This window comes from Balaenoptera ricei, chromosome 18 (assembly GCF_028023285.1).
Source record: "Balaenoptera ricei isolate mBalRic1 chromosome 18, mBalRic1.hap2, whole genome shotgun sequence".
Taxonomy (NCBI): domain Eukaryota; kingdom Metazoa; phylum Chordata; class Mammalia; order Artiodactyla; family Balaenopteridae; genus Balaenoptera; species Balaenoptera ricei.
Genome location: NC_082656.1, coordinates 19,758,871 through 19,773,330, shown reverse-complemented (window position 1 = coordinate 19,773,330; position 14,460 = coordinate 19,758,871). Strand labels below are relative to the sequence as shown.

The 14,460-nt window shown below is 41.3% G+C and overlaps 1 protein-coding gene across 1 annotated transcript in view; it reads right to left on the bottom strand.

Annotated features, from left to right (window-relative positions):
• The window catches only part of SUCLA2 (succinate-CoA ligase ADP-forming subunit beta), a 48,443-nt gene extending 38,784 nt beyond the window's left edge, over positions 1-9,659 (bottom strand). The window contains exons 1-2 of the mRNA XM_059903168.1: positions 9,536-9,659; positions 2,422-2,602 (exon numbers count right to left, since the gene is read on the bottom strand). Of these exons, the coding sequence (XP_059759151.1) occupies positions 2,422-2,602; positions 9,536-9,625 (271 nt within the window). The 5' untranslated portion in view covers positions 9,626-9,659. The remainder of the gene's footprint in view (positions 1-2,421; positions 2,603-9,535) is intronic.
• Positions 9,660-14,460: the final 4,801 nt, after the last annotated feature.

The following is a 14,460-nucleotide window of genomic DNA, read 5'->3' as shown; positions in this document are numbered from 1 at the left end:
AGACCTAAATAGACATTTCTCCAAATAAGATATACAGATTGCCAACAAACACATGAAAGGATGCTCAACATCACTAATCATTAGAGAAATGCAAATCAAAACTACAATGAGGTATCACCTCACACCGGTCAGAATGGCCATCATCAAAAAATCTAGAAACAGTAAATGCTGGCGAGGGTGTGGAGAAAAGGGAACCCTCTTGCACTGTTGGTGGGAATGTAAATTGATACAGCCACTATGGAGAAGAGTATGCAGGTTCCTTAGAAAAGTAAAAACAGAACTACCATATGACCCAGCAATCCCACTACTGGGCATATACCCTGAGAAAACCATAATTCAGAAAGAGTGATGTACCACAATGTTCACCGCAGCACTACTTAAATAGCCAGGACATGGAAGCAACCTAAGTGTCCATTGACAGATGAATGGATAAAGAAGATGTGGCACATATACACAATGGAATATTACTCAGCCATAAAAAGAAACAAAATTGAGTTATTTGTAGTGAGGTGGATGGACCTAGAGACTGTCATACAGAGTGAAGTAAGTCAGAAAGAGAAAAACAAATACTGTATGCTAACACATATTTATGGAATCTAAAACAAAAAAATGATTCTGAAGAACCTAGCGGCAGGACAGGAATACAGATGCAGATGTAGAGAATGGACTTGAGGACACGGGGAGGGGGAAGGGTAAGCTGGGACGAAGTGAGAGACTGGCATGGACATATATACACTACCAAATGTAAAATAGATAGCTAGTGGGAAGCAGCTGCATAGCACAGGGGGATCAGCTCGGTGCTTTGTGACCACCTACAGGGGTGAGATAGGGAGAATGGGAGGGAGACACAACAGGGAGGAGATATGGGGATATATGTATATGTATAGCTGATTCACTTTGTTATAAGGCAGAAACTAACACACCATTGTAAAGCAATTATACTCCAATAAAGATGTTAAATAAATAAATAAAGTAAGTAAGTAAGTATGCATATGCCCTTCAAGCCAGCAGTTTCACTCCTGGGATTTTGTACTAAATAAATAAAACCATCAGTCCTTAAAAAAAAAAATTGTTTCTCTGATTAACAATAAACAAAACTGTAAATTAAAAATCATGCTTCCTTGACATATATACACTACCAAATGTAAAACAGATAGCTAGTGGGAAGCAGCTGCATCACACAGGGAGATCAGCTCGGTGCTTTGTGACCACCTAGAGGGGTGGGATAGGGAGGGTGGGAGGGAGACGCAAGAGGGAGGGGATATGGGGATATATGTATACGTATAGCTGATTCACTTTGTTATACAGCAGAAACTAACACAACATTGTAAAGCAATTATACTCCAATAAAGATGTTTAAAAAAAAAAATCATGCTTCCAAGTCAAGGAAATCAAGGCTACCTCATTCAAAAACATATCATATAATATATGACAACTTTCTGATCTTCTACATGCCTCACTTTTGAAAGAAAAACCCATTCTAGAAACAAATAAGTACAAATAGAGATGAAGACTTTTACAATTTCAAACAGTTTAAAATGTTCCACATCTTTCTCGAAAAACTAATAAAAGCAAAGTCTCCACCAAAGCACATTTAAAGCCATATTAATCAAATGTACATACAAAGGAGATTAATTATGGTAATCTACATAAAATTGGTGGGATTTTAAATACTACTACTAAGAAAATGCAGTGTATAGCTATTACATTACTCATTATCATGGTCTCTTATTAAATCCTTAAAAATATAATGTGAAGCATACTTTCCAAACTCAACATTTATTTTTTAATTAAGAGATTAATATAAATTCAAATTAACAAAACCTATTAAGGTTTCTGTTATCAATAAAATAATCTACTAATAAACATAGGCAACTATTTAATTCATTTAACGATATTAATATTTATTGATTACCTAAGTGTCAGGCCCTCTTCTAAGAGATTGGGATATATCAGTGAACAAAATAAGACAAAGAAACCCTGCTCTTATAGAGCTTACATTCTAATGCTCAACTTCTTTTTTCCCCCTTCTGGCTCTCTATTTTTCATGTCCAAAAAAAAGGACAGGAGAAATACTGGACCTCTCTTTACAATCGCATAAACAGGTAAGATTTTCCGTCACCATTTCCCTGAAGAATCATCACAGCCAGAATTTTCTTCCCCATAGTTATAACTAAAAACAGGACTTCAGCTTCCTGAAGCTTTGATTCTTAAGTTATCAGCACTATGGGAGCACAGAATAATCTCATAATAATTTTAGGATGCCAACAATCGTTAAGTTCCACCTTCTCTTTTATATTAATAAAACTTATTTTTTAAATACAAAATAAAAGCCAAAAGTTGTTATTAAACCAAAAGTAAAGTTCATATCTTATCAAAGATCCCATGTCGAGATGGCATAAGTTTTTCTTAATTTAGTACCTAATTTTTTGGCAATTGCATAAGCCTCATCTGGTGACTTAGCCACGTGTCCTTTGGGAATGGAGACGCCAGCTTCTTGCAACAATTCCATACTCAGGTATTCATGTAGTGAGAGATTCCTTTGCTGTTGCTGCTGTATTTGGAGTCCATGGTTGTTAAATAATCCAGAACTTCCCAGAACCTAGAGAAATTGGGGACATATTTATACAGAGAGTGATTTAGCAGTAATTCTTGTTAAAAACACCTTCTCAAAATACTTTATTTAGAGTACTCCATTCTTCAAAACTATAACAAAATTATTAAGACATCAAAATATAATACTCAGAGTAAATTACAACACAAAACTAAGAGCTAATCTACTAGCTAATATCAAATGTTACCGTTGTAGTTTTAACTATTTCCTCATCACCTCTAGTCCTTATCTTTTATTTGAGCTTTACTACCATATCTCTAATGATCTACAGAGCATTTCTACCTCAAAGTCAAATTTTGCAGATCTAAAACCAATCTCCTATTTCCACCAAATCAAAAAACCTTCCCATCTTTCTTCTCTCCACCATTCCTCCGGCACCTAACAAATTGCCTGACACTAGAGATAACTGAATGATCTGGTACCATTAAGCTTTCGTGCATTCAAAGCTCAAACCCCTACTTCATCTGTAGTGCACATTGTGGTGTGCTGCCCAGATCCTCCCTTGGGACCAAGGCATTCATAGCTCAGCTGCTGGGAGTGTTGGCAGCTGACAGGTCTCAGCTGAGTCCCCTCACTGGAGCCTCCCTGCCTTAAGTCATACCTCCTTTCCCACTGTCAGCCTGCAGCCAATGACTGGCCAATGAGGGTTAAGGGAAGGATGTAAAAACCTGGCACCCGGGCTTCCCTGGTGGCACAGTGGTTGAGAATCTGCCTGCCAATGCAGGGGACACGGGTTCGAGCCCTGGTCTGGGAAGATCCCACATGCCACGGAGCAACTGGGCCCGTGAGCCACAATTACTGAGCCTGCGTGTCTGGAGACTGTGCTCCACAACAAGAGAGGCCGCGATGGTGAGAGGCCCGCGCACCGCGATGAAGAGTGGTCCCCACTTGCCGCAACTAGAGAAAGCCCTCGCACAGAAACGAAGACTCAACACAGTCATAAATAAATAAATAAATAAATAAATAAATAAATAAATAAATAAAAATAAATAAATAAATAAATAAATAAATAAATAAATAAACGAACGTGAATTTCTTTAAAAAAAAAAAAAACCTGGCACCTCACCCCAATTTGGGACAATTCAGGACCATCCTAGCTGCAGACCTCCCATAGGAAGAGCAGAGGTCCCCAATGCACGGCACCACAGTTCTATGACTCCCTCTATTCAGTCCTCCTTCCTTCACTCTCCCGCAGGTGCCGCAGGTGTTGATCCAGAGATCACTTTCTAGTAAACTTCCTCCATGAAACTCTCCATCTAATAGTCTGCAAATTACAGCTCAGAGAACCAATCTGCAACATCATCATCTTTAATGCATTCCTTCTAAATGATTCCTTTAACTGGTGTCTCCTTTACAAACCCAGTTCAGGCGTATGTCCTTCACAACTGGACTGCGAAAGCTTCCAAGAAAGAAATGCCCTACAAACTTCCCTTTTTCAATCTACATAGAACATTCATTCATTCAAAAACTTACTGAGCACCTAGACACTGGAAATAGTGAGGCGAACCCAACAAAACCCTTGCACCTAAAGCTTACAATCTAGCGTGTATTTGTGTGTCGGGGGTAGGGGGAGGCACAGACAATAAACAAAATACATCAAACAGTAGCAATAAGAGTAAGGAGATAGAAAATAAAAAATAAGAAGTGCTATTTTATACAGCTGGAGGAGTTTTCGCCACTAAAATATCCCTCAGTAGAGCTGAGTAAGAATTATTTTTTCAAAAAGAAATAAGTAGGAAACAGAAATAAGATGTCCCTCTACCAGCTGAATAAGTCACTGCTGAAAGACAAAGGAGTATGAGAGCTGTCAGCCACCGGTGGCAAGGCCACAACAATGAGAACTATTGAAGGAAGGATGCAATCAGAAAGATCTCCAGCATCTATGGTCCCAAAGCTCCACTAAGTTCGAGCCTAGTCTTAGCCCATCATTAACAACACACAGAAACACCTCCCTCCCTTTTTTTCAAACTCCTCAATCCTATCAACTTCATTTGGCAATATGTAGAACAAATTAAGTGCTATGAAAGCCTTGGAAAACTGCACTGGAATCACACATTTAAGTGTTATCCACCCATACATTCCCATTATCTCCACACAGAATACAGAATACTGAAACATCGTACATACGAAGCAGTATCATAAGAACTGAATTGAAAGAAATCTTACAGAAAACAGTCTGATTCTTAAAGAGAAAAGTCTGCATCAAAATTACCTGGGAATGCCTCTAAAAGTGCAGATTCCAGGGTCCCCCTTTCATCTACAAAATCAGAGCCTCTGGACTGGGCCACAAGAAATCTGCACTTGTAAAAAGTTATTCAGCTGATTCTTAAGCACGCTACAGTTTGAGAACCACTAGTCTAACAAATCAATCACATAGAATAGCAAGCTATTTCTGATTCATCTGGTAAGCTAAAATCCTGGCTCACATTTCTCTTGGATAGCTCAATTCCCTGATTTAGTTTCACTTTAATATTAAAAACCAACAACTTCCCAAACTTCAGTATACATCTACCTTGCGAAATCCCATTCCTGGGTATATACTCAACAGAAATGAGTGCTTAGTCTACCAAAAGGCATATATAAGAATGCTCATAGCAGGCTTATTCATAATAGACAAAAAAATGGAAATGACCCAATTGCCCATCAATAGAAGAATGGGTAAATTGTAGTATATTAATATAATAGAATACTACAGAGCAAAAAAGAAGAAACCTACTGCTCACAAAACAATGGATTAATCTCACAAATATAATTTTAAGGGAAAGAAGACAGACACAAGAATACATACTTATGTGATTTCTTTTTATATAGTTCGGACCCAGTCAGAATTAACATACAGTGATGGAAGTCAGAATAAGTGGTTACCTTCTGTTGGTGAGTATTGGTAAAGAGAGTGCCTTCTGAGGGCTAAAAACATTGTATGTATATCTTGATCTGAATGGTGGCTACACAGATGGACACATACATAAAAATTAATCTAGCTGAAGTTGTACATAAATTACGCACTTTGCTGTACATAAACTATACCTCAAAATAATAAAAATAAGGGGGAAAGGGGGAGTACCTAGCATAAGCTTGGCGAAAATAGTCATACACTGAAACATTTTTGAATGCCTATATACCAGACACTGTACCAGGAACACATAAAGAATGAGGCCAACCACAGAGTTCACAGATGTATAAATAAACAGCTGCAACACATATAAGAGCAATCACAGTCACTAGGTGGCACCTAATTAGCTGGACAGACCAGAAAAAAATACCATAGAGGCCTGATCCTAGTTTAAAAAAAAAAAAAAACTACCATTTATAGAGGACACTTTGGGGACAACTGGGGAAATATGAATCTGACTTATACACTAGATATAAGTATTTCAGCAATTTTAAATTTCCTAAGTATGATAACTATATTGTGGTTATTTAGGAGAATGTCCTTATTCTTAAGAGACATACACTGAAACATCTAAGGGTGAAGAAGTGCCATGATACCTGCAACTTACTCTCAAATGGTTCAGCAAAAATAAATGAATATAATTTGTACATACATACATATGTATATAAATTATATGACTGCATATCATATAATTTTTTTAAAGATAAAGCAAATGTGGTATAAAGTTAAATGTAGGTGAAGGCAATATGGGTGTTCAATGTACTGGTTGGAACATACCTATCAGTTTGAAATTTTTCAAAAAAGGCTGAGGATAAATCCATGATGCAAAACTCTAAGTATACTTTTATGGTTTCTTTCAAATATCTACATCTATTTTCAAATATCTTTATTTACAAAGAATTAGTAGTACTCATAAGGTATTGCTGATAGCTTTTTATACCACTTTAAACTTTTTTTTAAATATCTGAAATATTTTGATAATCCTTTCCTTGCACCACTAGAAGTTGTAACTTGAAATATCATCAGCTGTGAATTATGTTGGTAATACAAATCACTGCATAATCACAAAGATTCCCATATTTAAGTATTTTTCTTTCCTGATTTTATCACTTAGAAGATTCCTACTGCCAAAAGGCCACAAATTCCTGGCCAAATTCCTACCCCACCACCTATCCAATCACATACCTAGTTTAAATAATACTTAGTCAAAAGTGGAAAAATGTAGTTACTGGGGAGTATGATTCACAACAAACAAGAAGATACCTTAAATTATTTAACCTGATCTATTTTTACCAAATATACACGGGACAAAAGATACAGAGAAACTAGAAAAGGGTCAGAGAACTAAACAAAATGTTTAAGAGAATTTGCTAAACTCAGTGGGTGACCTTGAACAAGATTCCTTAGGCCCTGCACCTCTATGTCCCCATGTACAAAAGCAAGAGGTTAGACCCAATTTTCACTGCAGCACCATTTACAATAGCCAAGACGTGGAAGCAACCTAAATGTCCATCTAAAGACGAATGGATAAAGAAGATGTGGTACACATATACAATGAAATACTACTCAGCCATAAAAAAGAATGAAATAATGCCATTTGCAGCAACATGGATGGACCTAAAGATTATCATACTAAGTGAAGTCAGACAGAGAGAGACAAATACCATATCATATCACTTACATGTGGAATCTAAAAAAAAAAAATTTGATACAAATGAACTTATTTACAAAACAGAAACAGACTCACAGACACAGAAAACAAACTTATGGTTACCAAAGGGGAAACGTTGTGGGGGGGGAGGTGGAGGGATAAATTAGGAGATTGGGATTGACATATACACACTACTATATATAAAATAGATAATCAAGAAGGACCTACTGTATAGCACAGGGAACTCTACTCAATATTCTGTAATAACTTGTATGGGAAGAGAGTTTGAAAAAGAATGGATATATGTATAACTGAATCACTTAGCTGTACACCTTAAACTAACACAACACTGTAAATTAACTATACTCCAATATAAAATAAAAATTAAATTAAAAAAAAAAAAGCAAGGGGTTAGACTAAGGTGATTCCAAACTCTAAAGCTATATTACTTAATGTGAGGGTGGAAGAGAAGGTGTTTAAGACAATATATTAGGCATCTCTATATGGAGAGATAAAAACTTTTAAAGGAATTTCCAAAAGTATAAAGACAATGTTTAGAATGGAAACATATTTGTTCACCAAAGTCTCATTTTCTAAAAACTAGACAGCCCCCTTTAAGACCCATAAGACGGAAGTTCAAGGCCAAAAAAGAATCACTTCTCCTATTAGGAAGCAAACTCACAGAATTCACTAGGTTGAAAGTATGAATAGCTTTAAAAAGAAAAAAAAAAAAGTCTAAATCAATTCATTTATGGCATGTCTGAGGTTACTTCAGAACACAACCTAAAGTTCTGGAATTGACTTAGGAAGCTAATCATGCCCTTCCACAAGTTTATCAGTGTCAATGTTGGAAAGAATTGTTTAATTCTTATGCTCTAGGAAAAACCGTAGAGCAGATTCAAGTACACAGGTTTTGGAGCCAGACACTTCTGGAATTAAGCCTCAGCTCTGACCTCACCTGCTTGGTGACCTAGACCAAATTACTCGTTCTCTTAGCCAAAGTTTCTCCATCAATGATGCGGAAATTAATGACTGACTTACAGTGTTGCTGAAAAGCCTACTGAGAGATTACATGTAAAATGCTTGGCACAGTTCCTGGCCTACAATAAATGCTCCAACTGAGCCCTCCTACAACCAAGTCCCCTTACTGAACTTATAATTAATCTCTCTACCCAAAAGCTTATTCCTTTTCTTGTCCCCTCCAACTTCAATCCTGTGCTAACTGAACACTAATCAACCAGAGTCAGATGACTAAAATTGCTGTGTTGATAACATCATTAACGCACTAAAATTGCTATTGCAGATACCATCATTAAAGTACAAACTCAGGTTGTTTCTCCAGGGCAAGATGAGCTAATAGGCCCCCAAGCCATGGACCATTTGGCCAGAGAACCATGAACAGGAGACAACCTGACCCTCTGAAACTGGAATTAAGAAGTGTCACAGAAATTACACAAGCCAATGATTAATCCCAGCTTCTTTGTTCTTCCCCTTTAAAAACAACTCCTAACTTAAAGACCAAGTTGTAGTGGATTTGTGACTTGTCTCACACTCCCTTGCTTGGCGCCCTGCAAATAAACGCTTACTTTGCTGCAAACAACCCCTGACAGTTTGGCTTTCTGTGCCACGGGCACACAAGCCCTTGCTCCGTTACTTACACTCACACACACACCCTGCGTCTATTATACACACACACACACACGCACACACCCTGCCGTCTATTATACTATATTCTATGCAAAAATGAAGTGATCCAAAAGACTATCTTATTTCCCCAGTTGGTAAGCTGGTAAACATCATCTCATTACCGCTATTAAACAGAACAGTACACCACTACTTGGGGGAAATGGGAAACTTCCCGGCCTCGTCCCAGAAAAGGCCAGTCAGCAAGCACGGCTGGTTCTGCGAAGCCACTCCTACGTGTGACAGCTTCCAAGGGACGCAAAAGTACATCTGAAGGGCATTTTCCCCCTCCCCAAAGAGGGGCCGCGGAAGCCTCGGCCCACCGCGCCGGACGCCGGAGCAGCAGGAGAAAGCGTCCGGCCGCCGCCTCTCCACACGGAGCCCACCCTGGCTCCCCGCCGCCCCCTCAGTAACTGGGTGAGCAGCCCTCGCCAAAATGCTGGAGCTCCTCGCAGACTTAAGCCTGGAACAGAAAGGCGTAAACACGAGCCCGCTCGCAGTCCTGGCGGGCAGCACTCCCGGGCAAGCAGCCCGCCGGCCCGGCGGGGCACCCCCTGTTACCCAATGTCACCGACTGCGGGGTGACCCCGAGCCGGTCCCCGGATCCCCTCACACCTCGCCCACAGGAGCCAGTCCCCCACCTCGCCCTTTCTCCTGCCGACCCTCAAAGCGAGAGCAGGCTGGGCCGCAATACCTGGGCGGCGGCCCGCAGCGCCGTCCGGGGCCGGTGGCTCCTAAGGGTGGCGGCAGCCAACAGCCGGCTGTAAAACATGGGGGCCGCCATTTCTGAGTCCGACTCTGGGCGCCGCGCGCAGGCGCAGAAAGCTCTAGGGGCTGGCGACGCAGCGGCTCCTGACACGCGGACCGCCCCTGGCCCCGCCCATGGGGCGGAGTCTCGGGTTAACTCTGCTGTGGCGGCTCGCCCCGGGCTGGCAAAGCAGGAATTGCTCCTGAGAAGCTGGGCTTGGCGGGCGTGGAGCAAACTTTGACCTTTGTGTCTGTTCACCGCAGCCTCAATATACGACCTTCGGCCATCGCTCAGCAACCTGAAGTTTTCCTAGCGAAATGTAATGGAGAGACGACCAGCGCCACCACCTGTGTGATCTTAAGTTTTCTGAGCCTCAGGTGCCTCATCTCTTTAAGATGGGGTTCATTCAGAAAATAAGAACTGCTTGTCTGTTTTGTGCCAAACACTGCAGGTGAGCTTTGGGATACAGCAGTGAGTAAAACAGCGCGGTTCTGCCCTCTAAGAAGATGCTCAGCCGCTGGTTACTGAGAACTGTTGCCGGGAGACCGCCTCTAAGATAGCTCTGAGGAACTGCTCCAAAAAGGTAAGGGAGGAGCCAGGTTGTACAGGAGTTTTTTGCTGGGGAAAAAAAAACATGCAGTCGAACATAAAAGGATCACTGCTAATCACAAAGAGCAGACATCTCAAGTTAATGATTTTAGTGCCCTTCTAGGTATGGGAAGATGCAAGGATCTGGGTTCATTGAAATTATTCCTCAGAAATGCATCTTAACTAACTAGGACCAGTATCCAGAGCACAGAATGCTTCCTGTTTTTCTCCATCCTGAATTCCCCTCGGGGCACACCCAGGAGAGGAGGTGTGTGTGTCTGGGGCTCCGGTGGCTGATGATGGCTTGATCCTTGGGTAAGTGGAATGGGGGGCAACATTCGCTGTCCACATTACCAACCCAGAGGATGTATCAGAATCACCTGGGAAGCTTTTTTAAAAAAATACTTTCGGGCTTCCCTGGTGGTGCAGTGGTTGAGAATCTGCCTGCTAATGCAGGGGACACGGGTTCGAGCCCTGGTCTGGGAGGATCCCACATGCCGCGGAGCAACTGGGCCCGTGAGCCACAACTACTGAGCCTGCACGTCTGGAGCCTGTGCTCCGCAACAAGAGAGGCCGCAACAGTGAAAGGCCCGCGCACCGCGATGAAGAGTGGCCCCCGCTTGCCGCAACTAGAGAAAGCCCTCGCACAGAAACGAAGACCCAACACAGCCAAAAATAAATAAATTAAAAAAAAAATACTTTCACCAGAACCCATCTAAGGAGTGGAGTCAGGGCATCTGTATTTCTTAGAGTTCTGCAGGTGAATCACATGCACACATTGTGCATGGAAAACCCTGAGATGACATGTGCCCCACCAAAGAGTTGACCACTGGACAAAGGACTGGGTGCCTATTCTGCTCTGAACAGCGAGCTTTAAAACGTGTCAGAGCGATTTCTGTGGGCAAGATCTTAACCTAAGAGTAAGTGGGCGTTGCTGACAGACATTAGCCAGGCTCTGGCACCTACCTCTGATGCACAGTGACCCGATCCACAGAACAGCACTGTGCAAAGAAAAAGTGAATCTAAAACAAGCAGCCTATTGAATTAGGGAATGGAAAGGAGCTTTTTGCATCCCCCCTTCCCCCCCACCCAAATCTCTTAAGTTCTTAAAGGTAGGACTGTCTTAAAGACTTTATTGTTTCATTGACACTCATGCGGGGACTGACCTCAAGGCTCCTTTCATCACTAATTGATATTTTGTGCAGTTAGAAACAGGAGGAGGGGGAACAGACATTAGCAGTTCAGATGTCTCTTGCTCCACCTTTCTACTGCCCAATCTAACCAATCAAATAAAATCTGGATAGTGTCCCAAAACGCAGCATTGAGACCTACCAGTTTCTGTTAGGAACAGCTATCCCATCACATACGAATAGAGCTTATACTTATTTTCAAGCCAGCTCTTTTTAATTGTCAGTAGTTGAGCTACAAGTACCACCAACCGTCTGAGTCCAAGGCCAGTTATTTAAAGGGCACCTGGGTAAACTCAGAATAAGTCAGCATACTAAAATAAGATGTAATGCGATCGCCCGGCTAGGATCCTGACTGGGTTAACTTTGCTTCACAAGCTTCAAGTCGGTCATAGGTGATTCATTAAAGGAAACATCTCCACTGCCATGCCCTCTGCAATACTGGCTCAAAAACAAGAACAGCGGCAGCAGAAGTAGGGAATAGCAGCAGGACTGAGAAAGAGCACATGCAGGTCCCATGGGCCCCAGCTCCTTTGGAAGCGTAGGCAAGGAGGTGGGAGCAAACTCGTCCCACAGCATTTCTTGGCTGTGCTCAGAGCTCTGTACCTCTAGATAGGTAGGTAAAATGATGCTGGGAGTCGTACCTGCTAAGTGCTTCACCACTACACAACCAGCCTTAAAAAATGAAATCATTTTATCAAGAAACTACTTTTTGCACAGCAAAAACTTGTGCAGTCCTTATCTACAAGGATCTTAGAAACTAGTAATGAGCAGTAAAGGATAGCAGAATGTGATTAAGGAAAATAGACGCTGAGGTCTTGGTGTGCTTTTTTTTTTTAAGTTGGGAGAGGTAGGAGGGAGAATCCTTGAGGAAGAGGGGAAAGGAAGAATTGTTCTTCAGGTACAATGGCATTCCTATCCTTAACCTTTAGTCTCCCCCTTTGTCTATCTCTTCCTTTTACTAGGTGATTAATGGTAGGATGGTATGCAGGAAAAAAGGCAAAAGAAATTTCCTGAGGGAAATTTAATTTTTAAATTAAATTTTTCACAGTTTTTTAAAAACATTAAAGGTTTACACCCTCTACATTTCAACGCCCAGAGCAAAGCCTTAGCTAAACTGTCCTATTGTTAACTATAGCATTAACAGAATTACAAAGTGCTGTAGAAACAACTTGCAACGTATCTGCTTACCCCAAACTTCTGAGGGCTAAGATGAATAATAGCCATCTACTGAACACTTAGTTTTTAGTGCCAGATTCTTGGTTTTCATCTTACTCCATTTTACACATCCAACCTCTGCAAGAGAAAGAAACCAGATGTATACAGTCTCTTGAACTAAAGTTTGGGGGTGAAGGAAGATCAGTAACACAACATGGGACAGCTGGATGTTTATACAAGATTTCTCTTAGTTCTCTTGAAGCCTCAGAAATGGGAGAAGGAGAAACCTCATCTAGCCCACCCTTGAATGGCTGTGGCAACAGAGAGAGAAACATACATTTGCATATTAATCCTCACAACAAATCCTGCATTTTATATAAAGGAAAACTGAGGCTCAGAAACAGTAAGTAACTTGCCCAGTGTCACAGCTTTTACTTGACTGTTGCAGCACAATATTTGAACCCAATTCTGGGTGGCAAGATGAGAATTTGAGATAACAATTGAGACTCAAATCTTCTTCTTTTCTTTAATCCTTCACCTTTCACACCATTTAGATAAAAGTATTCATCACCTAAAGAAAAAAATGATAGTGCAGACCAGCAGAGGACAGGTTTTGAATTGCAAGTTCAAGAGCTTTGAATTGCAGGAGACTGAACTTTAAGTCAAAGTCTAGTAGGACTCAAGGAAAGTTTATGCCTCAGAAATAGAATTGGAATTACCTTGCCTCTTGAGACAATGGGCAGGAGAGTAGAAGGGAAGCAAGACACTCTCTGGCGGTTCCTTGAGGAAGGTCCCCTTGCTGTGTACTTGCCAAAGCCATTGTCTCCAGGACAAAAGGCAATTCCACCCCCAAAGAGATTCAGGAATCTAAAACAAGGAGCACTGGAGGGAGACCCAAAATCCCTTGAGTACAGGGATGGCAAGGGGTGGAAACCTCTGGCAGGCTGGTGCACCCCTGCAGAGGGAGCTGAATAATATTCTCAGGATTTGCGAAAGTCTACAAGGGCTTTCTGAACCCTTGAGAGTTATGTCGACAAGCATGGGGAGCCAGCAGGCCAGAACAAGAAAGGATAGACCTGTAAGGAGAAATGATCCAGAGCATTCAAGAAGAGGGTGAATCAATATATGCCAGCTTAGTTAAGTATATGCCAAGGACTAGATGTTCCCTGCTGATCTGTCCAGCATGTATCTCCTGGATCTAAAGAGGAAGGAGAGAGAGAGATCCTAATTTAACAAAGGTTAAGTTTCTGGCACTTGATGTAATAACAGTTAATAACAGAATTCAAATTCAAATGTAGAAAAATATACAAATATTTTCATAAACATGAATATATGGAATGAACTTGGAATCACTGCACCGCTGGTTCTCAACCTTGGCTGCCCCCTAGCATCACATGGAGAGCTTTTAAAAATACCTTTCCTTGGGCCCCACCACCAAAGAGTCTAATTCAGTCGTCCAGGGTGGGTCCTAGAGTGGTATTTTGTAAAAGTTCCCCGAATGTTTCTAATAAGCACCCAGAGATGACAACCACTTCTGTCTTGCTCTTTCTGTGATCCTCTCCGTCTCACTGAGGGAAGGGGCTCAGTAAGGGAGGAGGCAGCCACGATGGATGAGCATTGGATTTAAAGTCAATAGACCTGGACTTGAATTCCAGTTCGGCCACCTGCCAGCAGTATGGTCTTAAACAAGTTGTTTACTCTCTCTGAGTTTCAGGTTCTACATTTGTAAACGTGGGTGTATTCATTTCCAATAGCTGCTGTAACAAATTGCCACAAACTTGGTGGCTTTAAAACAGCAGAAATCTATCCTCAGTTCTGAAACCAGAAGTCCAAAATCCTTATCATTGGGCCATATTGAAGGTGTCAGCAGGGACATGCTCCAGCTGGAAGATTTAGGGGAAAATCTGTTCCTTGACTTTTCCAGCTTCTGGTGGATAC